We start from the raw sequence: 27,076 nt of genomic DNA, 5'->3' as shown, positions 1-27,076 counted from the left end.
ATGGTGAGATATAGCCCAAGGACTAAGAGAAAAAACTGCCAGCCCAGAATATTATATCCTGCAAAGCTCTCATTTGTGAATGAAGGTGAAATAAACACCTTTCATAGCAAACAGAAATCTAAAGAATCTGTCACCACTCATCCAGCCCTGCAAAAGATGCTTAATGATGTGTTACACACAGAAACACAAAACACAGAAACACGGCCAGCAGTAAGAAAGATGGTAAAGGAAGAAAACCTCCCAGTAAAAGATCTCAGGAAGCTCAAAGCATATATTAGAAATGTCTTTGGAAAAATATCAGAGCAAAGTCACCACTTATCAATAGTCATACTGAACGTCCAGTTAAAAGACACAGACTGGCTGAATAGATTAAAAAACAAAACCCATCTATTTGCTGCCTACATCTTTCCAGGAAAGATGCAAGCAGACTGAAAGTGAAAGGTTGGAGATATACCATGCCAACAGAAACCAAAAAGAGCTGGCATAGCCATCTTAATATCAGACAAAATAAACTTTAACACTAAAGCTGTTAAGAGAGACAAAGAGGGGCACTAAATAAGGATTAAGGGATCAATTCAACAGGAAGATATAACGATTATAAACATGTAAGCACCCAATTATAGGGCACCGGGTTATTTAAAAGATATGTTAAGGAACTTCAAGGGAGACTTAGCTCCAATGCAATAGTATTGGGGGACTTCAATACAACACTTTCAGCAACAGACAGATCAACCAGACAGAAGATCAACAAGGAAACACCAGATTTAATTGACACTATAGCCCAAATGGATCTAACAGATATCTACAGAATTTTTCATCCTATACTTAACGAATACACATTCTTCTCAGCAGTACATGGACCCTACTCTAGTACTGACCACATACTAGGCCATAAAGCAAGTCTCAGCAAATTCAAAAGAATTAGAATCATATGATGCATCTTCTCAGACCACAGTGGAATGAAGATGGAAATTAGCAACTCAGGAATCCCTAGTGCATATGCAAACACATGGAGACTGAACAACATGCTCCTGAATGAACACTAGGTCACAGAAGGGATCAAAAGAGAAATGAAAAGTTTCTGGAAGTAAAGGAGGATAACAGCAAAACATATCAAAACTTACGGGATACAGCCAAAGCACTGTTAAGAGGAAAGTTTATAACCGCAGGTGGCTACATCAAGAAATTGGAAAGGCACCAAATAAATGAGCTTTCAATGCATCTCAAGGATCTAGAAAAACTGCAGCAAACCAGACCCAAAACTAGTAGGAAAAGAGAAATAATTAAAATTAGAGAAGAAATCAACAGAACTGAATCCAAAAAACATTACAAAAGATCAGCCAAAAGAAGAGTTGGTTTCTAAAACACAAAGCAAAATTGACACACCATTGGCCCAGCTAAGTGAAAAAAGGAAAGACCCATATCAATAAAATAAGAGATGAAAAAGGGATTGCAACAACAGACACCACAGAAATAAAAAGAGTCATCAGAAATTACTACAAAGAGTTGTATGCCAGAAATTGATAGATTCCTGGACACATGCAACCCACCTGAATTGAACCAGGAAGACATAGAAAACCTAAACAGACCCATAACTGAGTCAGAAATTGAATCAGTAATAAAGGCCCTTCCAACAAAGAAAAGCCCAGGACCAGATGGATTCACTGCTGAGTTCTACCAGGCATTTAATGAAGAACTAACTCCAATTCTTTCACACTATTCAGAACAATCAAAAAAAAAGAGGGAATCCTCTCAAATTCTTTCTATGAAGCCAGCATCACCTTAATTCCTAAACATGAAAAAGATGTAGCATTGAAAGAGAATAACAGACCAATATCCCTGGTGAACACAGAAGCCAAAAATCTCAATAAAATTCTGGCCAATAGAATGCAACAACACATCAGAAAGATCATCCATCCAGACCAAGTCGGATTTATCCCTGGTATGCAAGGATGGTTCAACATTTGCAAATCAATCAACATGATACTCCATAATAACAAACTGTAGAAGAAAAACCATATGATTATATCAACAGATGCAGAAAAGCATTTGATAAAATACAACACCCTTTCATGATGAAAATTCTAAGCAAATGGGTTATAGAAGGAACATTCCTCAAAACAATCAAAGCAGTTTATGAAAAACCCAGGGCCAGCATCCTATTGAATAGTGAAAGCTGGAAGCATTTCCACAGAGATCTGGTACCAGACAGGGATGCCCATCTCACCACTGCTATTCAATATAGTTCTGGAAGTTTTAGCCAGAGACATTAGGCAAGAAACAGAAATTAAACAGATACAAATTGAGAAGGAAGAAGTCAAACTATCCCTCTTTGCAGATGATATGATTCTTTATTTAGGGGATCCAAAGAACTCTACTAAGAAACTATTGGAACTCATAGAAGAGACTGGAAAAGTAGCAGGATATAAAGTCAATGCACAAAAATCAACAGCCTTTGTACACACAGGCAATGCCACGGCTGAGAAAGAACTTCTAAGATCAATCCAATTCACAAGAACTCCAAAAACAATATAATACCTTGGAATAAATTTAACCAAGGACATCAAAGATCTCTACAATGAGAATTATAAAACCTTAAAGAAATAGAAGAGGATACCAAGAAATGGAAAATCTTCCATGCTCACAGATTGGAAGAATCAATACAATCAAAATGTCCATTCTCCCAAAAGCAATTTATAGATGCAATGTGATACCATTCAAAATACCAAAGACATTCTTCTCAGATCTGGGAAAGATGATGCTGAAATTCATATGGAGGCATAGGGACCTTGAATAGCTAAAGCAATCTCGGACAACAAAAACAAAGCCGGAGTTTCAGGACATACTACAGGGCAGTTGTTATCAAAACAGCATGGGACTGGTACAGAAACAGAGGGATAGACCAATGGAACAGAATTGAAACACCAGAAATCAACCCAAACATCTACAGCCAACTTGTATTTGATCAAGGATCCAAAAACTCCTGGAGCAAGAGCAGTCTGTTCAAGAAATGGTGCTGGGAAAACTGGATTTCCATGTGCAGAAGCATGAAGCAAGACCCCTCCCTTTCACCTTACACAAAAATTCAATCAACATGGGTTAAAAATCTAAATCTATGACCCGTCACCATCAAATTCTTAGAGAACATCGAAGAAACCCTCCAAAACGTAGGCACAGGCGAAGACTTCTTGGAAAACACCCCAGAGACGCAGTGAAAGCTAAAATTACCAATTGGGATTCCAATAAATTGAGACGTTTCTGTTCGGCAAAAGAAACAGGAAAGTGAAGAAGCATCCAACAGAATGGGGAAAACATTTGCAAACTAAGCAACTCATAAAGCATTAATAACCAGAATCTACAAAGAGATCAAGAAACTCCACAAAAACAAAACAAACAACCCACTTAAGAGATGGGCCAAGGACCTCAATAGACATTTTTCAAAAGAGGAAATCCAAATGGCCAACAGACACATGAAAAAATGTTCAGGATCACTAGCTATCAGGGAAATGCCAATCAAAATCACAATGAGGTTTCACCTCACCCCGGTTAGAAAGGCTCACATACAGAAATCTACCAACAACAGATGATGGCGAGGATGTGGGGAGAAAGGGACACTAATCCACTGTTGGTGGGAATGCAAAGTGGTAAAGCCACTAGGGAATACAGCTTGGCGATTCCTCAGAAATTTGAATATTGCCCTACCTCAAGACCCAGGTATTCCACTCCTTAGAATTTTCCTAAGGGAAATTAAATTAGTAAATCAAAGAGTTGTCTGCACCTTAATGTTTATTGCAGTTCAATTCACAATAGTTAAGACATGGAATCAACCTAAATGTCCATTAACAGAAGACTGGATACAGAAATTATGGGATATGTACTCTATAGAATACTATACAGAAGTAAAAAAACAACGAAATCCTATCATTTGCAACAAAATAGAGGAATTTGGAAAACATTATGCTGAGTGAATTAAGCCAGTCCCAAAGGGACAAATATCATATGTTCTCCCTGATAAGTGACAACTATGTACCTAAAAGGAAACCTGTTGAAGTGAAATGGACACTATGAGAAACAATGACTTGATCAGCCCTTGTCCTGACTGTTGAGGAACAACTTGGTTCCTTTTAGTATTTTTTCGTTCTACTTAATACCATTGGTTGAACTCTGTAATTAACACACAATTATTCTTAGGTGTTTAATTTTAACTGAAAAATAGTCCCTATTAAATATAAGAGTGGGACTGTATATAAAGATAACTGAAAATGAATCTTGGAATGGGAGAGGGAGCAGGAGATGGGAGGGGTGAAGTGGGAGGGAATTTATGGGGGGGGGGAGCCACTGTAATCCATAAACTGTAGTTTGGAAATTTATATTTACTAAATAAAAAAAATACATTATTCTAATTAAAAAAAATAAGAGTGGGAATAAGAGAGGAGGAGATGTACAGTTTGGCACATGCTCAATCACAGTTACACCTAATGGTAGAGCTAGAAATGTGTCATGGGATCCAATTCAATCCCATCAAGGTAGCACGTAAAAATGCCATCTCACTAGTCAAAGTGATCAGTTTAATTTTATAAATTATCATAATGACAGGATTACATATCAAAGGGGTCACATAAAATACTAACTGATAGAATTAAAAAGGAGAGAATGTTCAGTCAAGGGAAGCGGGATACACAGCAGACTCATAGAATGGCAGATGTCCTAAATAGCACTCTGGCCTCAGAATCAGCCCTTAAGGCATTCAGATGTGCCTAAAAATCCCATGAGAGTTTCTCAGCCATGGTAAGCCATTACACTGTGGCAAGAAAAATGATCTAACTGAAAGATCTCTGAGAATGAGGTCCCAGCGGAAACAACGGGCCATCAAAGAAGGAGGTTCTTTTCTCTGAAGGGAGGAGAGAACTTCCACTTTGACTATGACCTTGTCTAAATAAGATCAGAGCTGGAGAACTGAAGATATTTCCAGAGCCTTGGCAGCTCATGACAAGAGCCTCAGGTGATTATTGACGTCATAAATAAGAGTGTTAATTTGTTAAGTCAACAACAGGAGTCACTGTGCACTTACTCCCCATATAAGATCTCTGTCCTCAATGTGTTGTACTACGTGTATTAATGGTATAACTAGTACTCAAATAGTACTTTATACTTTGTGTTTCTGTGTGGGTGCAATCTTTTGAAATCTTTACTTAGTAAATATACTAAATTGATCCTGTGTATATAAAGATAACTGAAGATGAATCTTGATGAAAAATGGAATTAAAGAGGGAGTGGGAGATGGGATGGCTGCAGGTTGAGGATGGTTATGTGGGGAAAAAGCTGCTATAATCCAAAAGTTGTACTTTGGAAATTTGAATTTATTAAATAAATCTTCTAAAAAAAAGAAATTCCATGGACATTCTTCTTAGATCTAGACAAAAAATGCTAAAATTTATATTGAAACAGAAGACACTGTGAAGAGCTAAAGAAATCTTATACCAAAAAGACAAAAGAAAACATAAAACAACTTGGAAGCATTATGATACCAGATTTTAAGGTACTGTACAGGGCAGTTATAATCCAAACAGCTTTGTACTGGCATAAAAAATTGATGTGTAGATAAACAGAACATAATGGACACTCCAGAAATCAATTCATGTATCGATAACCAACTTATCTTTGACTAAGAAGCTAAAATCAATTCTTGGACCAAAGAATGCTCGTCTACAAACTGTGCTGGAAAAACTAGATCTCCACATGCAGAATTATGAAGCAAGACCTCTAGCTTACACCTTACAGAAAAATCCACTCAATATGGATTAAAAATCTAAACCTATGACCTAATACCATCAAATATTTAGAGAATCTTGGAGACACTCTGCAAGACATTAGTGTAGGCTAAGGCGTTTTGGAAAAGTCCTGGAAACAATGGCAATGAAAGTGAAAAATGAGAAATGGGATTACATCAGGATGGGAAGCTTCTGCATGGCAAAAGATACTTAGCAAAATGAAAAATAATGGACAGAATGGGAGAAGTTATTTGCACACTACACCACTGTTCAAGTACTAATATCCAGAATCTTTGAAAAGCTCAAGAAAATCAACAACAGTAAAACAAATAACGCAGTTACAAATGGGCAATGGACTTGCATAAGAATTTTTCAAGAAAAGAAATTCAAATGGCCAACAGACACACAAAAAATGCTCAGGATCACTAGCCATCAGGGAAATACAAATCAAAATCACACTGAGGTTTAACCTTACCCCAGTTAGAACGGCTCTCATATAGAAATCAACAACCAACAAATGCTATTGAGGACATACTCCACTGTTGGGGAAAATATAAAGGGATACAACCACTGTAGAAGACAGTATGGAGATAGCTCTGAAATCTGAATACAGACCTATCATATCACCCAACTGTCTTACTCTTGGCAATTTATCCAAAGGAAATGATAAAAGGAATATGAAAATTATTTGTAACCCCACATTTACTGCTGCTTACTTCACAACAGCTAAGATATGAAATTGACCCAGATGTCTATCAACTGAAGACTGGAGAACACAGGATAAAGAAATTATAGTATATATACACTACTTAGTTGTAAATACAGAAAAAAAGTGAAATCCTGTCTTTTGCAACAAGATGGTCATAACTGGAAACCATTATACTTAGAGAAATAAGCTAATCCCAAAAAGACATATAAAATACATTTTCCCTGATTCATGCAAATATCTGAAATTCAATATATTGGAATGAAATACATTTTAAGAATGGATGATCATTTACAGCCCTTGTGTCTTCCACTTAGGAAAAAATTTTTGTTTAGCTCAGTTGTATTTTGTTTTCTTTCTCTTCATACGATTTGCTGAACTCCTCTACTTAAAGTAAGGTTAACTATAATGATTACCAAGTATACTGGATTGGAAGTGGAACAGCCTGGACTAGAACTGATGCCCATATGGGATGCTGGCACTGCAGGCAGAGGATTAACCTACTGCACCACAGTGCCAGCCCCAGATGTGATGATTTTGAACAGCCCTTATCTTGATTATACAGTAACAGTTTTTTTATTTTTTTCATACTATTTTTTTGGCTTCTTAGTGAAGAGTTAATCTTATGAGTATAAAGTCAGTTGAAAATAGGTATTTGTAAAAAATATAAATGGGAATAAGAAAAGGAGGAGGAAGAAGGAGGGTTGGAGTACAGGTGGGTAGGGAGAATCACTATGTTCCTAAATTTGTATATTTGAAAAATATGAATTTTGTATACCTCAAATAAATGGTTTCTAGGTTCAAAAATAAATGAAATAGGCCCAACCAACTGACCTTTAGAAAGCTACAGGTAATAGATAACTTCTTCAGTTGAAGTTAACCTTTCAAACATAGATACCTGAAGTTGACACACTGACCTCAACCTCACAGCAGATTCTTATTAGAAAAACCTATGTTAGTTATTCTCAAACTTCTAACTCACATAAAATGCTAGCCAATGAGTATTTTTGGTCATCACAAGTGACAAGGGGAAGGATGATCACTGAACTCTCTTTAAAAACTGGAAGAAATGAAACATCTAATGAGTATAATGGGAAGGGAGTACACTAGTAAGAAAAGGGAAAGATAGAGACTTGGGGACAGCACTGTGACATTAGTGGGTAAAGTCAAGACCTGCAGTGCTGGCATCCCATATGGGTGCCAGTTCAAGTCCTGGCTGCTCCACTTCTGATCCAGCTTTCTACTATAGTCTAGAAAAGCAGCAGAAGATAGCTCAAGTCCTTGGGTCCTCACACACATGTGGAAGACCCAGAAGAAGCTACTGGCTCCTGGTTTCGGACTGTTGCAGCTCCGGCCATTGCAGCCATCTGTTAAGTGAACTAGCAGATAGAAGACCTTTGTTTCTCTCTCTGACTCTCAAATAAATAAAATAAATCTTAAAAAAAAAATGAAAAGAGAAGAAAGATGCCAGGAACTTGGACATTATCATTCACCCCAGACTAACAAAACAGAAAAAGTTAGATAAACTGAAGTCAAGAAAGCTTCTTGTATCTGAGAATCACAGTCACAAGCAGAGCAAACTGCTACTCGGAAAACTTAAACAGGAAAACAGACATAAAGAACTAACTGACTTTGTAGAAGAAAAGAGAATTATATAAAGCATTTTCTTTTTTGAAAGTCAGAGCTACAAAGAGAAATCTTCCATCTCTTGGTTGCTGGTTTGCTCTTCAGATGGCCACACCAGCCAAGACTGAAGGCAGGATCCAGGAGCTTCATCCAGATCTCCCATTTGAGTGGCAGAGGCCTAACCACTTGGGCCATTTTCCACTGTTTTTTCTAGGCCATTAGCTGGATCAGAAGTGGAACAGCCACAAAGAAACTGTGCACATATGGGATACTGGTGATTCAGGAAGCAGTTTCACAGGTATGATACAACAAGACCCCTTAAAAAAAACTTACACAAAAGAAGTTGTAGGATGCAGTTCGGTAAAATATAGTTAAAATGCTTACTTTTCACAGAAAAAGTTGAACATCAACTATTTAAACTCTTACCTAAAACTAGTAAATAAATGGCAAATCAATACAAAGACAGTAAAAACAAGAGGCTTATGAACATAAAGGTAGGAATAAAATGTACAAATGCAGGGAAAAAATAAAAGTCAAAATTTTACAAAAGCTGACTGAAAATTTCTACACAAACTCATAATCCCCTTCCAAAAGCCAGGCCAAAAGTAAAGGGAACTAATCCATATCAGAAAAAAAAAGGAGTTATGATAAGCCCTTTCGAAGTATTTCATTTATCTTAAACAAATTTTCACAGCAATTTCTATTCCAGAGTACAGAAAACAAATTATTTCCAGCCTTGACAAAAGTTCATGCTAAAATTTCTACTACTGTTACTAAAAGCTATAGTTCACTTGTCTTAAGTATAACTTAAAGTGTTAACAGCAATTATAATTACTATACAAATTATTGACGACATATGTTAACATTTCGTACTCAGCAGTACCTTCCAAAAACATGACCTTAATCCTACCTGGTGCTGCTGGAATGGGGGCTGAGACTGTCCATCATGAGCCTGGCCCTGGCTGTCACTGCCTCCTACTGGAGAGCCACGAGTTATAGCTGTCATACTTCACACAGAACAGATCTTTGATATTTTGTCTATTTATGTAGTTGTCCTAAGAGAAAAAATTATAAATTATAGTCCACTTAAAGGAAATGAAGTACTGGAGTAAGTCAGCCTTAAAAATCTCCAAATCAAGGAGAGACCATCTTGCACAGACCATTTCATAACCTAAAAATAGAAGAGGAAAAATGGTGCAGTTTAAAAAATATTTTAAAAGGATAAATAGGAATTGTTCCAAACTTAATATCTAATAATACTGTCATCATCTCTATAGTCAATGATAGATTACTATAAAATAAGATGGATGTCGAAAGCTAAAATTAATGATTTTACTCACTTTTATATATTCATACTGTTGCACCAGCAATTAAACCAAGAAAACCTAAAAAACCCTTACTATTAGACATCATTCCAGTAAGAATGTAAACATCTTAGCTTGGCATTCTCAATGTACACAAGAAGTTATAAAATGCTAATCAATTGCTGTCTTAAATATACCGTGAAGATGTAATACCTCAAATTAAAGAATCAACAATCTAATTTTAACAAACAATTCAATACTGAATATCTAAAAATCAACATCTTAAAGATTCAGAGCAAGATGTCAAATAATAGAAATTTAAAATTTTGGGGGTAGTTTTGCTATTGGAAATGATAGAAGTACATCACATAAAGAATCTTTAAAAAGTTCATGGAAAAATATGCATTATCTTTCAATTTACTGAAAATCTATTTTGGGAAGTAGAAAAGGATGGCGCCACAGCTCAACAGGCTAATCCTCTGCCTTGCGGCGCTGGCACACTGGGTTCTAGTCCTGGTCGGGGCGCCAGATTCTGTCCCAGTTGCTGCTCTTCCAGGCCAGCTCTCTGCTGTGACCCAGGAGTGCAGTGGAGGATGGCCCAATTCCTTGGGCCCTGCACCCACATGGGAGACCAGGAGAAGCACCTGGCTTCTGGCTACTGACTTCGGATCAGCGCGGTGCGCCGGCTGCGGTGTGCCGGCCGCAGCATCCATTGTGGGATGAACTAACGGAAAAGGAAGAGCTTTTTCTCTCTCTCTCACTGTCCACTCTGCCTGTCAAAAAAAAAAAAAAAAAAAAAAAAGTAGAAAGAGACAAAGAGAGAGACTCATCTCTCATTTTTCAGTCCTCCCCCAAATGCAAACTTCTGGGGCTGCACCAAGCTGAAACCAGGAGCTAACAGTCAGGAACTGAATTCAAGTCTCGAATATGCATGGTATCAATCCAGGTACTTAAGTCACCCATCATCTTACTAATCCAGGGTCTGCATTAGCAGGAGGCTGGAATTTAGAGTACAGTCAACACATTTGAACCAAGGCACTATAATAAGCCATGTCTCTGTTCCAAGAGGCATTTAAACCACTCTGCCTCTGCCCACTCCAGTCTCCACTTCTGACAAGTCCTTACTGATAGTTCTGCTCTTCCTTTTTAAAAAAGATTTATTTATTTATCTGAAAGGCAGAATTACATAGAGAGGAGAAAACAGAATCTTCCATTCACTGGTTCACTCCTCAGACGGCCACAAGTCAGGAGCCAGAAGCCAGGAGCTTCTTCCCAGATGGTTAATGGGCCCAGGTACTTGGGCCATCCTCTGTTGCTTTCTCAGGCATATTAGCAGGGAGCTGGGATGGAAGGGGTACAGCAGGGACTCACACCGACACCATATAGGATGCCAGTGCTGCAGGCTATGGCTTAACCTGCTGTGGCTTTACCTCCTGTGATACAGCATCAGGCTCACTAGTTCTTAAGAAAGTAATTTCTAAAAATTTTATGAGGATTATACGCTATAGTATTATAATAGTGGGAATACCATGCAATTTGAATACCAGACGTTTATGGGTAAATCCAATTCTGTATATTTTTTTGTTGTTGTTAAAGATTTATTTATTTATTTGAAAGTCAGAGTTATACAGAGAGAGGTCTTCCATCCAATGGTTCACTCCCTAGTTGGCTGCAGCAGCCAGAGCTGCACTGATCCAAAGCCAGGAGCTGGGAGCTTCTTCAAGGTCTCCCATGCGGATGCAGGGGCCCAATGATTTGGGCCATCTTCCACTGCTTTCTCAAGCCAGAGCAGAAAGCTGGATTGCAATGGAGCAGCCAGGTCTTGAACTGGTGGGATGCCGGTGCTTCAGGCCAAGGCATTAACCCACTGCACCACAGCCAGCCCCAAATTCTTTATATCCTATAATCATTAGCCCAGATGTTTTACAGCATATACCATAAATAAGAATTTTCTGAGTATTTTTAAAAGAATGTGAATGTCCAAACTCCAGCCTAAACCAAATACATGTATACAAATATCTCAGGTCTATGTACACAGTATTTCTTTTCAGAGATTCTAATGTTTTATCCTATTCCAATATTTAAGTTAAAAATTAAGAAGTATGTTCTAAACATTACAATGAAAAATAGGGAAAATGAAGCAAGAGATATAAAATCAAAAATCAAACATAAAAGACATGTTACCAATACACTTATGAAATAACTAATTTAACAATAGCACTTTTTAGAAGTCAAGGCACTATGTAAAGTGGTTTATTTCTGACAACAAATTTATGACATCAAACTATTATCTCCATTTACAGGTACTAAACAGAAGCATATAAAACTAAAAACTAAACTTTCCACATAAGTACTAAGTGGAAAAATGCAATTCTCATTTTAGGTAATTTAGTCCAGATTTTGGTTTAAGCATCACACATACTCTTCTAAATTTATTAGTAAGGCTGACAAGGCAAGTTATAAAATTATACTTACACCAAACATACTTTTCCTCTTCCTAATAGTTTAAGTGGTGACTGTCGATTTTTATTTTTTAATTTTATTTATTTTATTTTTTTATTTTTATTTTTTGACAGGCAGAGTGGACAGTGAGAGAGAGAGACAGAGAGAAAGGCCTTCCTTTGCCACTGGTTCACCCTCCAATGGCCACCGCAGCCGGTGTGCTGCAGCTGGCGCACCACACTGATCTGATGGCAGGAGCCAGGTGCTTCTCCTGGTCTCCCATGAGGTACAGGGCCCAAGTACTTGGGCCATCCTCCACTGCACTCCCTGGCCACAGCAGAGAGCTGGCCTGGAAGAGGGGCAGCTGGGACAGAATCCGGCGCCCCAACCAGGACTAGAACCTGGTGTGCTGGCGCCGCAAGGCGGAGGATTAACCTAGTGAGCTTGATTTTTATTTTTTAAAATTTTATTTAAGTTATACAAATCACAAGTATTTCATATATACAGATTTAGGAACATAGTGACAGTTCCCACCCTTCCATCCAGGAAAAAGATTATTTGTTAAGCCACAAAATAAGAATGTGAATGTCCAAATTAAGATCATGTAAAATATAATTTCAGGTAACTGAATAAAAGAAAAAATCGAAAGAAAAAGGAAAACTAGAAAATCTAAATATATGATAATCAGACAAACTATTTTCAACCAATAGATCTGCCTGGCCCCAACAAATATCACAAAGAAGATTAGAAAATATTTAGAAGGGCAGGCACTGTGGTTCACTTGGTTAATCCTCCACCTGCGGTGCTGGCATCCCATATGGGCGCCAGGTCATAGTTCCAGTTGCTCCTCTTCCAGTCCAGCTCTCTGCTGTGGCCTGGGATGGTAGTCGAGGATGGCCCTAGTCTTCAGGCTCTTGCACGTGCAAGGGAGACCAGAAGAAGCACTTGGCTCCTGGCTTTGGATCGGCACAGCGCCGGCCACAGCGGCCATTTGGGGAGTGAACCAACAGAAGGAAGACCTTTCTCTCTGTCTCTCTCACTGTCTAACTCTGCCAAATAAATAAATTAAATAAATAAATAAATAAATAAATAAAAAGAAAATAATTAAAACAAAAAAAGGCAACATACCACAACTGATGGGATGAAACAACAAAGGTAAAAAGAAGCTTAGAGCTATAAATGGAAGGTGATCTACAGATTTAATACACCTTCAAACTCCTGATAACATCCTGCAATTTAAGAAATCAAATATACTAAATAGCCAAAACAATCCTGAAGAAGAATATAACAAAAATGAAGTGTTCCCAATGACAATTAAAACCATACAATAAATATATTAATTAAATAAGTTAGGGCATGGCATAAATATAAAAGACTTACAAAATAGGATGGAGAGTTAGAAATAAACCCTCAATTAAAGGATGAGTATACAGTCAGCAGATCTTTAACAGTGTACCAAAGTTACAAACAAGGAAAGACCTTTTGATCTGATCAAGAAATAGCAATGGTGGGGCTGGAGCCATGGCTCACTTGGTTAATCCTCCGCCTGCAGAGCTGGCAACCCATATGGATGCCAGGTTCTAGTCCCAGTTGCTCCTCTTCTAGTCCAGCTCTCTGCTGTGGCCTGGGAGTGCAATGGAAGATGGCCCAAGTGCTGCCCTGTACCCGCATGGGAGACCAGGAGGAAGCACCTGGCTCCTGGCTTCAGATCGGTGCCATTTGGGCAGTTAGCCAACAGAAAGAAGAGCTTTCTCTCTCTCTCTCTCTCTCTCTATCACTGTCTAACTCTGTCAAATAAATAAAAAAAGTTAAAAAAAAAAAAAAAGAAATAGCGATGGTTGGATTGGGTACTCATATAAAAAGAATTGGAGCTTCTCTTTATAGACTGACCTAAACATATTAAGATTGAAACACAAATCCAAAAAGAAGTCCTGAAACAAAATTTTCAGGTATGTATGAAAGATTTTATATCAAAGATATAAAGACAACATCAAGACAATAACAGATTAAAAAAGCAAAAACAGACAAATGGGAGTATTTAAAACTTAAATGTTGTGCAACAATGCAATAAAAAATATTCACAACTCTAGCCTGTCAATGTGGTCCAGTGAACTAAGGGTTGGGGCCGGTGCTGTGGCTTATTGGGTAAAGCTTTCGCCTGCAGTGCTAGCATCCCATATCAGTGCTGGTTCGAGCCCTGGCTGCTCCACTTCTGATCCAGCTCTCTGCTGTGGCCTGGGAAAGCAGTGGAAGATGGCCCAAGTCCTCGGGCCCCTGAACCCACGTGGGAGACCTGGAAGAAGCTCTTGTCTCCTGGCTTTGGATCAGCACAGCTCCGGCCATTGCAGCCAATTGGAGAGTGAACCAACAGATGGAAGACCTTTCTTTCTCTCTCTCTCTCTCTCTCTCTCTCTCTCTCTGCTTCTGCTTCTCTCTGTGTGTAACTGTGATTTTCAAATAAATCTTAAAAAAAAAAAAAGGACTGTACCCAGGGCATCCCATACAAGACTTCAAGTTCCAGTACAGATGCCCTGTTTCTGATGCAATGCAACTGGCAAGGCAGCAGAAGATGGCCCAAGTGGGTCCTCCCCTCATTTGGGAGACCCAGATGCAGCTCACGGCTTCTGCCTGAACCAGAATGTTGTGGCTGTTTGAGGAGTGAGCAGGGGATGGAAGGGAGTGAGCAGGGAATGGAAGACCTTTCCCTCTTTTATCCCTCTGTCACTCTACCTTTCTTTCTTCCTTTCTTCCTTCCTTTCTTTCTTTTTTTTGACAGGCAGAGTGGACAGTGAGAGAGAGAGACAGAGAGAAAGGGTGTTGGTTCACCCTCCAATGGCCGCCGCGCTGCGGCTGGCACACCGCGCTGATCCGACGGCAGGAGACAGGTGCTTCTCCTGGTCTCCCATGCAGGTGCAGGGCCCAAGCACTTGGGCCATTCTCCACTGTACTCCTGGGCCACAGCAGAGCTGGCCTGGAAGAGGGGCAACCAGGACAGAATCTGGTGCCCTGACTAGGACTAGAACCTAGAACCCTGTGTGCCGTCGCCGCAGGCGAAGGATTAGCCTATTGAGCTGCGGTGCCGGCCATCACTCTGCCTTTCAAAAAATTTTGTTTAAAGTAAGTCAAATGGCCAAACAGGAAAAAATAATTACAAGTTACATATTCAATAACAGGTCAACATTTATGAAGAATTCCTACAGCTTAACAAAAAATCAAACTGATTCAGAAACTGGGCAAAGACTATGATTATTCTCCAATGAGATACAAACGCTTAATAGACACTTGAAAAGATAATCAACATCAGTAAATACTAAAAATGGAAATCAAAGCACATCACTCAATACAGGCTGGAACAACAACTATCAAAGAAACACGGGTAGCTACACATCTGGCCTAATTTTGTTTAAAATGTCTGCTTCCCAAATCAAAGTATTTGGGTTCCAGATCCAGCTTCACTCTTGATTCTAGCTTCTCGCTAATGAACACTCTGGGGGACAGCAGGTAATGGCTCAAACAGTTGGGTCCCTACAACCCATGTGAGAAACTTGGATTGAGTTCTTGGCTCCTGGTTTCAGCCAGAAATAGCCGAAGCTACTCAGGCATTTGGAGAATGAAGCAGTAAAAGGAAGTTCTCTGGCTGACTCTCTGTCATCCTGCCTTTCAAAAGAAATATACAAATAAATAAAACTTAAAAATAGGCTGGCGCCGCAGCTCACTAGGCTAATCCTCCGCCTTGCGGCGCCGGCACACCGGGTTCTAGTCCCGGTTGGGGCGCCGGATTCTGTCCCGGCTGCCCCTCTTCCAGGCCAGCCCTCTGCTGTGGCCAGGGAGTGCAGTGGAGGATGGCCCAGGTGCTTGGGCCCTGCACCCCATGGGAGACCAGGAAAAGCACCTGGCTCCTGGCTCCTGCCATCAGATCAGCGCGGTGCGCCGGCAGCAGGGCGCCGGCCGCGGCGGCCATTGGAGGGTGAAGACCTTTCTCTCTGTCTCTCTCTCTCTCACTGTCCACTCTGCCTGTCAAAAAAAAAAAAAAAAAAAAACTTAAAAATAAATAACCCACAAAACAGAAAATATGTATTGGGTAAAACCATAACTCTTGTGCACTCTTGGTATGAATGTAAAATCATACTGTGGAAAACAGTATGGGAATTCCTCAAAATATGAGCAAAGAGAATTATCCTAGAATTCAAATATTCTGCTTTTGAAATAAATAAAATTAAATGCAGAATCTTAAGAAAATACTTCTATACTCATGTTTACAGCAGAATTATTAACCAATATTAACCAAAGGAAGATTCAATCTTAGTTTTTACTGATATATGTGGTATGTAATAAAATATGTAGCATGTAGTAAATATAATTGAACAGATGAAATATTATTCAACCTCTAAAAGAAGGAAATCCTGTCACTACAATATGGACAACAATATGAGACATTAGGTTAAATAAATTAAAAAGTAAGTCACAGAAGGAAATACTTTCATGAGTCTATGCTGCAGAAGAACTTGAAAACAGAAGGTAATTACAAGGTAACAGAAAAAGGGACAAGGGATAAATATTGTGTAATGAGTACAGAGTCTCAGTTTTGCAGCCTAGCAGACATTTTGTTAAAAGTATAAAGTAGAGGGCCGGCACTGTGGCACAGTGGATTAAAGACCCAGCCTGCAGCACCAACATCCCATGTGGATGCCGGTTTGAATCCCGGTTGCTCTTCTTCCCATCCAGCTCTCTGCTGAGGCCTGAGAAAGCAATAGAAGATGGCCCAAGTTCTTGGGCCCTTGCACCCAAGTGGGAGACCTGGAGGAAGTTCCTGGCTCCTGGCTTCAGATCAGCTCAGCTCTAGCCGTTTCAGTCATTTGGGGAGAGAACAAGAGGCATGGAAGATCTCTTTCTCTCTCTCTCTCTCTCTCTGGCTCTACCTCTTTCTGTAACTCTGTCTTTGAAATCAATAAAATAATTCTTTTAAAAAAAAGTATGAAATGGTGAAGTGGCTATTGCATAAAAGTAGGAAAGTACTCAATGCTAATAAACTGTATAAATTGGATAAAATAATAAATTTTATGAATATTCACTAATTTATTATACTTAATCTGAAGTTAATAGACATAAGCAATACAAATAAAAAACTCAAGCTATGCTTAGCCTTCATCACGCTGCTCAGGCTTACTACAATAGTAAGAAAACTCTGAAATAGTATTTCTCATTGTCTTGGATACTCTTTTTTTTTTTTTTTTTTTTTTGACAGGCAGAGTGGACAGTGAGAGAGAGAGACAAAGAGAAAGGTCTTCCTTTGCCGTTGGTTCACCCTCCAATGGCCACCACGGCTGGCACGCTGCGGCTGGCGCATCGCGCTGATTGGATACTCTTTTATAGGGGCCAACATTGTGGCTTAGTGGCTTAGCATCCCATATGGGCACTGGTTTGAGTCCTAGCTGCTCCATTTCTGATCTAGCTATTTACTAATGCACCTGGGAAAGCCTTGGAAAATATCCAAGTCCCTGGGACGCTGCATGGACATGAAAGTGGGATAGAAGCTCCTGGCTTCTGCCTGGCCCAGCCTATTAGTGGAATGAACTAGTAGATGGAAAATCTTTCTCTCCCCCTTATTTAAGGATTTATTTACTTGCAAGGTAGTTACAGAGAGGCACAGTCAGAGAGAAAAGTCTTCCATCCTCTGGTTCACTCCCCAAATGGCCACAACAGTTGAAGCTGGGTAATCCCAAGCCAGGAGCCAGGAGCCAGGAGCCTTCTCTGGGTCTCCCATTTGGGTGCAAAGAACCAAGGACTTGGGCCATCTTCCACTGCTTTCCCAGGCCACAGCATGCAGGTGGATCAGAAGAGGAACAGCTGGGACTCAAACTTGTGTTCTAGCTTCCCCACTATTCATTCTCTGTAAACAGAAGAAGATGGCCCAGCTGTTTGGGACTCTGCCTATATGAAATTCCTGGTTCCTGGTTTTGGCCTGCCCCAGCACTGACAGTTGAGGTCACCTGCGTTATGAACCAAGGGATGGAAGATCCCTCTTTCTCTCTTTTCCTCTTCTCTGCAAATTAAAAATAAGTAAATAAATCTTAGAAAAAAAAATCAAAAACTGTGAGTAAAATTTTTAGTACAATAGCTCTAGTGGTTTTACTTCAGTAGTACTTCAAATTATGATCTTTCAGTCTATGCCTTATTTGTTTGAAAAGCAGCCTGGATGATTTACATTCATACTTTATGTCCCCAATCAAATGTGGTTTTTGAAAAGGGCTACGTTCTCCAGGTCTCTTTGAATTAAATAAGTTATTAGGCACTCTTGCAATTTTCTTTTTAGATATCTTTGTGACGATCCCTTACATGCTAAAACTTACATATTATAACAGTGGTTAAAGTTTTGTTTGTCACTGAATCCAAAGAAACCCTTAAATTATGTCAAGTATTCTACCAATCTACAAACTACTAGAAAAATTGGAGCAAATGCCAAAAATCAAAGTTTGCCAATCTCTTCACATTCTCCTCTCAACTGTTTTCAAAATTTCACCCCTAAACCAAAAATGAGATCCCATGTATGTCATCAAATCAACTTTTAAAAACCTTAAAGGCAAAAACAAAAAAACTTATACTTTCTGTCAAGACAGAGAATGGGATTATATAGAGATGGCTACCAAATAACAGTAACAGTAATAACAACAAAGAAGAACCTCTTAACCCCTCTTCAATCTGTTTAAAGAAAAAAAGCTCTATGAGCCTCCGTAATACTGAATATCAGATCATTAGATTTTTCTGTATTCTTTGGGAACCAATTCACGCATAGCTGATGGGCAGACAAAATGGCAACTTGTTACACAGCAAGAAAATTTGTCAGTTTCTTACAAATCTAAATATTACCTAAATATATACCATAATCAGTTGAGAACTTACAAATACACAAAAACTTGCATACATATAAAAGCTTTATTAACAATTGCTACAATTCTGAAGGAATAAGGATGTCCCCAGTAAATAAACAGTTTAACACATTTTTACAGTAAAATTATATTCAGTGATTAAAAAAATGAGCCATTAAGCCACAGAAAACATGTCGGAATTCTAAATGCACATTGCTAAAGTAAAAATTCCAAAGTCTGGAAATGCCAGTGCTTTCCAGTTGTTCAGGAACAAGGAAAAAATAAAGAATAGTTGAGTTAAAGTCATCTAGGCCCTCAAAGTTATTTTGTGAATACAAGACATCCAAAGAAGTATGTAACGCTAAGTTAACTGTTGTGAATCTTTCATATTGGCATAAGGTTCTTTTACTATAAAAATGAATCAAATTAATGTAGGAATAAATAAAAGCATCATACTTCTTAGTTTAATTCACTGACAGAATAGTCAAAATAATATTAGCAGAACCTCTATCAAACCATGATAATATCATAGACTCTACTATTCAATTACTTTTATCTGAATATCTCTATTCAGAAGCTCACCTTCAATAAATCCTCTGCGTGGCCACGAGAAACATCTCCCAATCTTTCTACAAAGAATAAAAAGATTTTCTTATCTCTCTTCTCCTTGGTAGGAAAAAAGACCTGGTACATTACTTAAGATAAAATATAAATACATAATCTGATACCTGAAATCCCACATCATCTAATCTCAGTCAAATGAGCTTTAAGGTCTCATCATTTCCTAAAGAGTCAGTGTTTCTATCATCATCTATTTTTTTCCCTAGTCTTTTTCTCCACATATGATTATATCACAAGTGTCAATTTTTAATTCTCAAACTGCTTCATTTTGGGGAAAGCTATCTGATGTTAATTTACAGAGTTACCAAAACCCTCCACCAACAAATGGCATTCATATTCAAATTAGAACAGTTTTCTTCACTTTTTCTACTATCCTACATTCTACAAACATACTCACATGGTATAATTAAGCAAACTACTAGCATGAAAGTCTTAAAAGCAGACACTAGTCATTACTGTTTAACCTGGTGTTTATCATGGTTAAAAATAGATGAACACAACTCAAAAGTTACAGTGAAACACTAATAATTTAACCCACATTTTTTACTTTCAACTTCAATGTGGTTAAATAACTTGCTCACTAGTTCTTGAAGACCTAGAACTGCTAACCCAAATCTCTTGATCATGTGGACATCATGACTCCATTCATTAACTACCACACTCCTTTTAGATCATCTGGAAATGGTGACCACACACAAAGGACCAGTTTTCACCTCTAAGGTCACAGGTCAGAGAAATCTTTGCATAACACATAAGAAAGCACTACTTCTTTAGATTTCATACTGGAAGTACCTCTGCACAACTTAAAAAATGTAAATAAAATTGAATTATCAATATTATTTAAGCCAAAAATCCAAGAGGCAGAAATAAACTTAATTCTATCAGGAAAAAAAAAAAAAACTAAAGACAAACTAAAAAGGAATAGAAAGTGTGAAATTTATGTGAAAGTTCTACTAGAGTTCTGAGGATTATAATTATTTATTTATTTGTGGAAGATAAAAATACCTCATGAACATGACATGAGGTGCATTAATAGGTCAGACATAAAGGTGAAAAGAACAGAAACCAGGCAAACCAAGCAACAAAAAGAGAATAGAAATCATTACTAGAAAAGATCAGAGTATTCACATCAATTTTGACAGTTCAGTTACACGTGTGAATGTCCAGTTACTGTTGAAAAATAAGTAGGCTGTAACTCTGTCAAAATTCTGGGTTAGGTACCTAGCAGTTATCTATGTTCTTTATCAGAATACATGGTTTTGAGTTTCTGTTCCAGCTGCTCATGCCAGCTTCCTCTCAGTGCAGACCCTGAGAGGCAGCAGATTTAGTCTCTGCCTTCCAGGTGGTAGACGCACCCATGTAAGTTTTCAGCACCTGATTTCAGCCTGGTCCAGCCACAGCTGCTACAGGATTTTGGCAAGTGAGCTAGAGTATGAGAGCTCTCAGTATGAATTTCTCTAACATTCAAATAATAAAAAACAAATAAATATATAAAATAATTTCATTATTAAGATTCTTGAACAATATTTGGAAGCAGCAGAAAACAAAGATAAGAACCTTCAAGGAATCTACTTCTTATAGCTATGTATAGTTGAACAGAAGCCTCCTGCCCCTTTTCACTAATATAATACTTGTACTAAGACATAGAAGGATTCCTCATATTATTCTTAGTAAAGAATAATTAAATTTCACATAGTTTATACATGGTTCAGATAATAATATTCTCTTATATATGAGGCTAAGAGTATCTATGTGGACACTGCACTCCTAGAATTCTCCTCAGTATTTTTCCTTCCACCTTACCAGATCCAAGCCATAAATTCTAATAATCCTCAAGCCTATGTGGCTGTAATAAGTATAACTTTTAATAAAGAAATAACAAACCTTGCAAACCAGTCCTAAACCTCAGCACCTTTTCCCACTTGGTACCAGATAACACTTTGCTGTTTGGGGAGAATAAGTGGAATTCATTTAAGGTGTTTAGCACCGTCCCTAGTATCTAGCCATTGGATGGCAAACAATGCATGAATATCACCATAACCCAATGTCTCTAGACATTTTAAAATATTCTATGAAAAATCAAAATCAGTGGCTGGCGCTGTGGCACACTAAGTTAATCCTCTGCCTGCAGCACCAGCATCCCATATGGGCGCTGGGTTCTAGTCCTGGTTGCTCCTCTTCCAGTCTAGCTCTCTGCTGTGGCCCGGGAAGGCAGTGGAGGATGGCCCAAGTGCGTGGGCCCCTGCAACCACGTGGGAGACCAGGAAGAGGCATGCCAGCTATAATGGCCATCTCGGGGTGAACCAATGGAAAAGGAAGACCTTTCTCTCTGTCTCTCTCTCTCTCTAACTCCGCCTGTCCAAAAAAACCCAACTGGAACTAAAAAAAAAAAAAAAAAGAAAGAAATAGAACCAATTTTAGCAAGCAAAAATAAAAAGACATTCTCCAAAAAATTACATAAATAGCCAATGAGCTCAAGAGAAGATTGTATACATCATTAGATTCTCTATTTTATTACTCATTAGGGAACTACGAATTAAAACCACAAATTATACTTGCTAGGATGAGTATAGTCTAAACGCATGTGGTGAAATTGTAATCCTCATAAACTGCTAGAAGTAATGTAACATAGGCTGTCACTCTGCAAAATAATTTGTAAACTGCCTAAGTTAAATACACAAGGAATGTTCATCTAGGTATCTACCACCAAAAATGTAGTTATTAACACATCACCTAAGATAGTGAATCAATCCATATGTCCCTCAACTGAAGATCAGGTAAAGAAATAATGGTATATATACATTATGGAGTTCTTCTCAGCTGTAAAAAAAAAAAAATCCTGTATGTTGCAACAAGAAACTATTATGCTTAGTGAAATAAGCCAGTCCCAAAGACTTATTTCCTTTTTCTGTGTTAACTAACAGAGCACCTAAAGTGTACTGTACTGGAGTGAAATGCATATTTTGAGGTTCAATGATTGTTCATAATCTCTTCTGTTGAGGAATAGTGATTTTTTTCTTCAAAGTATTGGTTTTTTTACTTAGGATTAACTTTACAATAATTAAGAAAATTTAAAGTAGATATTTATATAAATTAAGAGTAGAAATGGGAGAGGAAGGCCTAAGAAGATAGCCTAGGTGGGAAGTAGGGAAGGGAAGGAAGAATCACTTTGCTCCTAAATTTATCTGTATATATGAATATGAATATGTATTTTAGCACTTAACATTATCAAAGGTAATGTTCTTGTTACTTAGTCATTATAAATATTCTCTCAAAGCTTAGAAAAAACATCAGATATTATTAAGGCTAACCAACAAAAGAAATAACAAGAAAATATCCCAATGACAAATTAAAAATACATGGAAATATTACAGAGGTTATGAAAAAAATTTAAAATTCAGCAATTTTATAAGTCAGTCAGAGAAATACAAACCACATTCTGAGTTCACCCTAGAAACACTAATTGCAAACACTTCAGGCTTTCATTTTTCTAAACACTGAAATAATAAAGTTTAAAATATGGAAGTTAAAAACCCAGGAATGAGCTTTTTATTTGGGCAAAGAATACTAACCCTTTTGGTAAAAGAGTTTTTACTCATTTGCATAGCCAAAACTGCAGTTTAGTAACTTACTAGACCACCTTCTGGGCAAATTATTTTAACAGTTGCAGGAGAAAGTGGAAAAACAAGTAATGTCATAATGGGCTTCCTTACATATATTCTTAATATTAATATGTGATGTCATTCAAAACTTCCTGTCAATTTCTGCTTTCCAGAATATATGACAAAATGGTATTTTAATGACTTCTGAAGTTTCTTCTAAACTTCGAGAGTAACGACTAAATTGTAGCAGAAACATTACATAAAATAGCTACTGCTTAAGTCCTAATTATGTCATATGATCATATTAAAATACATTTTTATCAAGGGTAGAGCGTAAACACAGAAATCAGACTTTATCATTAACTCCCATGATATTTCTGTATACACAAAACCAAAGAAAGGGGCAGATTCAAGGCAAATTTGGAATCCACTTCTTTAAAAACATTTTTAAACATTTTAAAAAATTTTAACATCTTAAAACATTTTAATCGATTCTTGACCCTCAGCAAAGTGACAGAGGGAGGTAGGTATAGGGAGGCAAAAACCTGGTTCAGATTCTCAGACCAGATCCCCTAGGAATAAACCGGGCTTTTCGGGAGGTCGACAAGACCACCACAGGTGTGGCCTTGCTTTGCGCCGATTCACTGGACCTCCCTAACGGAGTTTAAGGTCAAGTGCAATGAGGATATTCAATTCAGGTCTTCCCGGAGTCCCAAAACCCAAAGCGGATGGCTGCTGATACTGATTCAGTCTCGGAGCACAACAATGGTGCTGCACCAAAAGCGAGATAATCGATAGACAATATAAAAAGCTAACTAACGGTGGAGGTTTAGGAGTGGGAAGGGAAGCCAAGGGCAGCCATTTTTCTCTACACTTCAAAGATATCAGTGTCAGGTATCAGTGTCACCCGTTGAAGGGAAAAAGTGCTCATACACTCTATCCCCTAGCCGTCCAACGCTTTCCTAGATCCAACCGCTGGGGCAGAATCTAGAAAACACAGGCATCTCTAACCCAGAAGCAGGGCAGAAGGTAGCATAAGACACTGAAAGGACTCGGTCTCAAGCCCAAGGATGTCAGGCTACTAAAATTCCCGCGTGTCTACGTGAAGAAAACACTGGGCACAGAGGCTGCCGCATGTATCTCACCGTAGAGGTGACTAGGGCAAGAACTTTTCCTTTTTTAGCAAACAGCGGTTCGCTCACCTTTTCTTGTGTGCTGGCTGGGGCTCTCGCCGAGCTCACACGAACTCCACGGTGTTTCGTTTTCCCGGCTTTACTAACTTCTATCGTCACTGCAGCTTCATTCTTCGTTATCACCGTTCTAGTTCCTTAGCTGAGACTCAGTCCCAGTTTCCGGCGCCTGCACCAGCACCTGACGCTTAAATGGCTGCCTCCAATGAGCGAGAGGCGGCAGCCAAGACGAGTTCCTACAAGAGAGGGTCGCTACCAGGATATGGGAGTGGTTCCTCGCATTAGAAACCAGAAGTGGCGAGGTTCGAGGAGGTAAGCGTTCAGGAAATCAAGCAGGCTTGCTTCCTAATAAGGCGGACCCGGCAAACCAAAAGAGAAAAAAAAAAAAAAACAACCCAACTGCTACTGGGCAACCGTACCGGCCCAGACTCCCACCAGCCACCGCGCCGCCCAGGGCCGTTACCCCTCCAAACCCCCCCTCTTCGCTCTTGGCGTTTTTCAGTTAGGTACTTCCGTTTGTTATTCTCGCTCTCTCTGTCCCCACCCCCCGCCCGATTTCCGCCCCAGACCGGAAGCCGGGGGGAAACCGCAGACAGCCAGCCCGGGTAGTTGATACTGGAGTGAGTCGTCTAAATCAACAAAGCGGGTGGGGCTGGAGTCCCAACCCGGAAGAGATGACCAACGAAGAAACCTGTCCGAAGCAAGGGCTGGGGCTGTACCCATTTCTAAACATTTCTGTACATGCTTCAAAAAAAGTGGCTCGGAGAATAGGCTTGAGCCAGGAAGGACAGCTAGTGACACAGAGGACCTGGTAGAAACTAAGAACTATTACTGGGGCCTACTGCCTGGATGGGAAAATGGACAGTACTGCCTGGGGAAGTGTGCTGAAGATTAATTAATGTGTGAAGCCACTGCTTGGCACTGACAGTTTTACTTGCATCGCTGGTTTTTCGTTCTGTGCATTAGCGTGCTTCACGTTTTTTCCGGGGTGTAGCATAGAGAGATCTTGAGATTAATCTGCACACCTCCAGAAATTACTGAGATAACAGGTGCCAGGCCACTAACTCTGAGGCTCTTCTTGCCTTCGATAGAGGACTATTGTATACTAGTGTTTGTGTAGGATGATCCTGTGTAGATGATTGGAAGGAAATAGTTAAACCTCCTGCAACACTGAGTTGATCAAATGAGGTTTGTCTCTTATGTATCGTTTAGGTTTTTTTTTTTTTTTTTTTTTTCCCCGGAGATAACCTAGCTTATTGCTGGGATAAATCTCTCTTATGGTATGCAGTATTTGTTACATGTTGCTGATTCGGTTTGTTAGCGTTGGTTGAGACAGGATAGATAGCTTGCTTCCTGAGGCAGGATTAAATGGGGCACTATTTATGCAGCTCTGCAGTAAACATTTCCATTACCACTACTGTTTCTTGTTAAGCAACAAGACCTAAAACCAGACAGACCCCCCAACTCCTGCTGTACACTGGATAGATTAATAATAACTGTATTTTCAACATCTAGCAGCATTTTGGCCTCTGACCAAATTTTGTTTTATAATGATAGTAAAAAATAGATCCCTAGAAGGTTTAAGATGCTACTGATACATACAATGTGTGTTAAGACCTGCTTTCTCAAGTGGGCCTGTGCTATACAAACCCACCCTGATTATGGTAAAGGACCTTTTTTAGCAAAAGAGCTGAAATATCTCATTTAGGATCAATTTCTGCTCTTAACACATTGCATACGCTCATCTGAGTGTACTTTCACTGCCCTCGTGGGGTATGTGCTTCTACTTTATCAGTGAATTTTTCCCCCCCGCAAGCTTTAATCTGTGTCCTATCTTTAGATATCATTATGTGTGGGAGACAAGAACTTGGATTCTGTTGTCTGCAGCAGTATTATTTGTTGCTGTTTTGTGCACCATCCATGTATAATTGCAGGTGTCAAGAAAAAAATGCTATAACTTCAATTTTTGATTCAATTTTTATTCAACATTCGTTAGTCAGTACAGCCTTCTTTCTTTTTTATTTTTTAAGAACTTTATTTAGGTAACACAAATTCATGCATTTCATATATACAAACATAGGAACATAATGATTCTTCCCACCTTATCCTCCATCTCACCCTTCTTCCTCCTCCCTCTTTAATTTCCATTCTTAGATTTTATAAAGATCTATTTTCAGTTAACTTTATAATCATAACAATAATCCTACACTAAACAGAGAATTCAACAGTTTAAATATGAAGACAAAATGAAAACAAACAATAAACATTGTTCCTCAACAATCAAGACAAAGCCTCCTTTCTACAATATAAAATAAAATTTTCCTTTTAGCAACAGCAGAGTAGTCAGTTTTAAAAGGTAGCAACAAGAAAATAGAATAATAGGAAAAAATAAACCTATGACTTGTTAAGGTTACTTTCTTGGTAAAGATAAAAGCATCAGAGACTCACTCAAATAGACTGAATCTCTTATGGGATCTGTCTGAATCATTATAAAAGTTTCAGTTTGATTATATCTCATTTAGAAAGAGTAATGTCTTTTTAGTTTGGTCTCATTTATTGGAACCTAGTACTGGGCTCAAAATGATGGCCTCATAATTTTGTGAAGCAGTTTTGCTAAGTATTGGGATGCTGCTCAATACTTATTTTACTCTTTGAAGTCTTTCGCGTATTCATTTCCATCCTTGGATTTCCTCAGAAATAGTGTTTAGAAAAGATAATTTAATTGCCAGTGGTTGGAATAAAAAATGAAGAATGCCAACACTTCTAATCCTTATTAGAGTGCACTTTGTGCTCTACATCTATCCTCCATGTAATAATTATAAAGAAATTATGCTGTGGGCCTTATTCCTACCCCTTACACAGGCATTCATGGCACCTTTATAGAATCTTAATATGTCCTATTTTGACATGCTAATTTCAAATTTTTTATAAATACTAAGGTATAACTT

At 38.5% G+C, this 27,076-nt stretch overlaps 1 protein-coding gene across 6 annotated transcripts in view; it reads right to left on the bottom strand.

Annotated features, from left to right (window-relative positions):
• The window catches only part of LOC149119192 (ubiquitin carboxyl-terminal hydrolase 9X-like), a 158,621-nt gene extending 133,926 nt beyond the window's left edge, over positions 1-24,695 (bottom strand). For 4 of the 6 annotated variants that reach the window (XR_016228584.1, XR_016228585.1, XM_089324987.1 and 1 more), the window contains exons 1-3: positions 24,141-24,677; positions 19,298-19,344; positions 9,014-9,158 (exon numbers count right to left, since the gene is read on the bottom strand). Coding sequence is in view for 3 of the 6 variants with exons in the window: in XM_089324987.1 (XP_089181113.1) it covers positions 9,014-9,109 (96 nt within the window). In the remaining 3 variants the exon portion in view is untranslated. Of the gene's footprint in view, positions 1-9,013; positions 9,159-19,297; positions 19,345-24,140 lie in introns of all 6 variants that reach the window. The other 2 variants (XM_089324988.1, XM_089324990.1) reach the window with 2 other exon arrangements.
• Between the last annotated feature and the right edge of the window lie 2,381 nt (positions 24,696-27,076).

Source organism: Oryctolagus cuniculus, chromosome Y (assembly GCF_051225735.1).
Source record: "Oryctolagus cuniculus isolate XC-2025 breed Fujian yellow rabbit chromosome Y, ASM5122573v1, whole genome shotgun sequence".
NCBI lineage: Eukaryota > Metazoa > Chordata > Mammalia > Lagomorpha > Leporidae > Oryctolagus > Oryctolagus cuniculus.
This window is presented reverse-complemented; position numbering and strand designations above follow the sequence as displayed.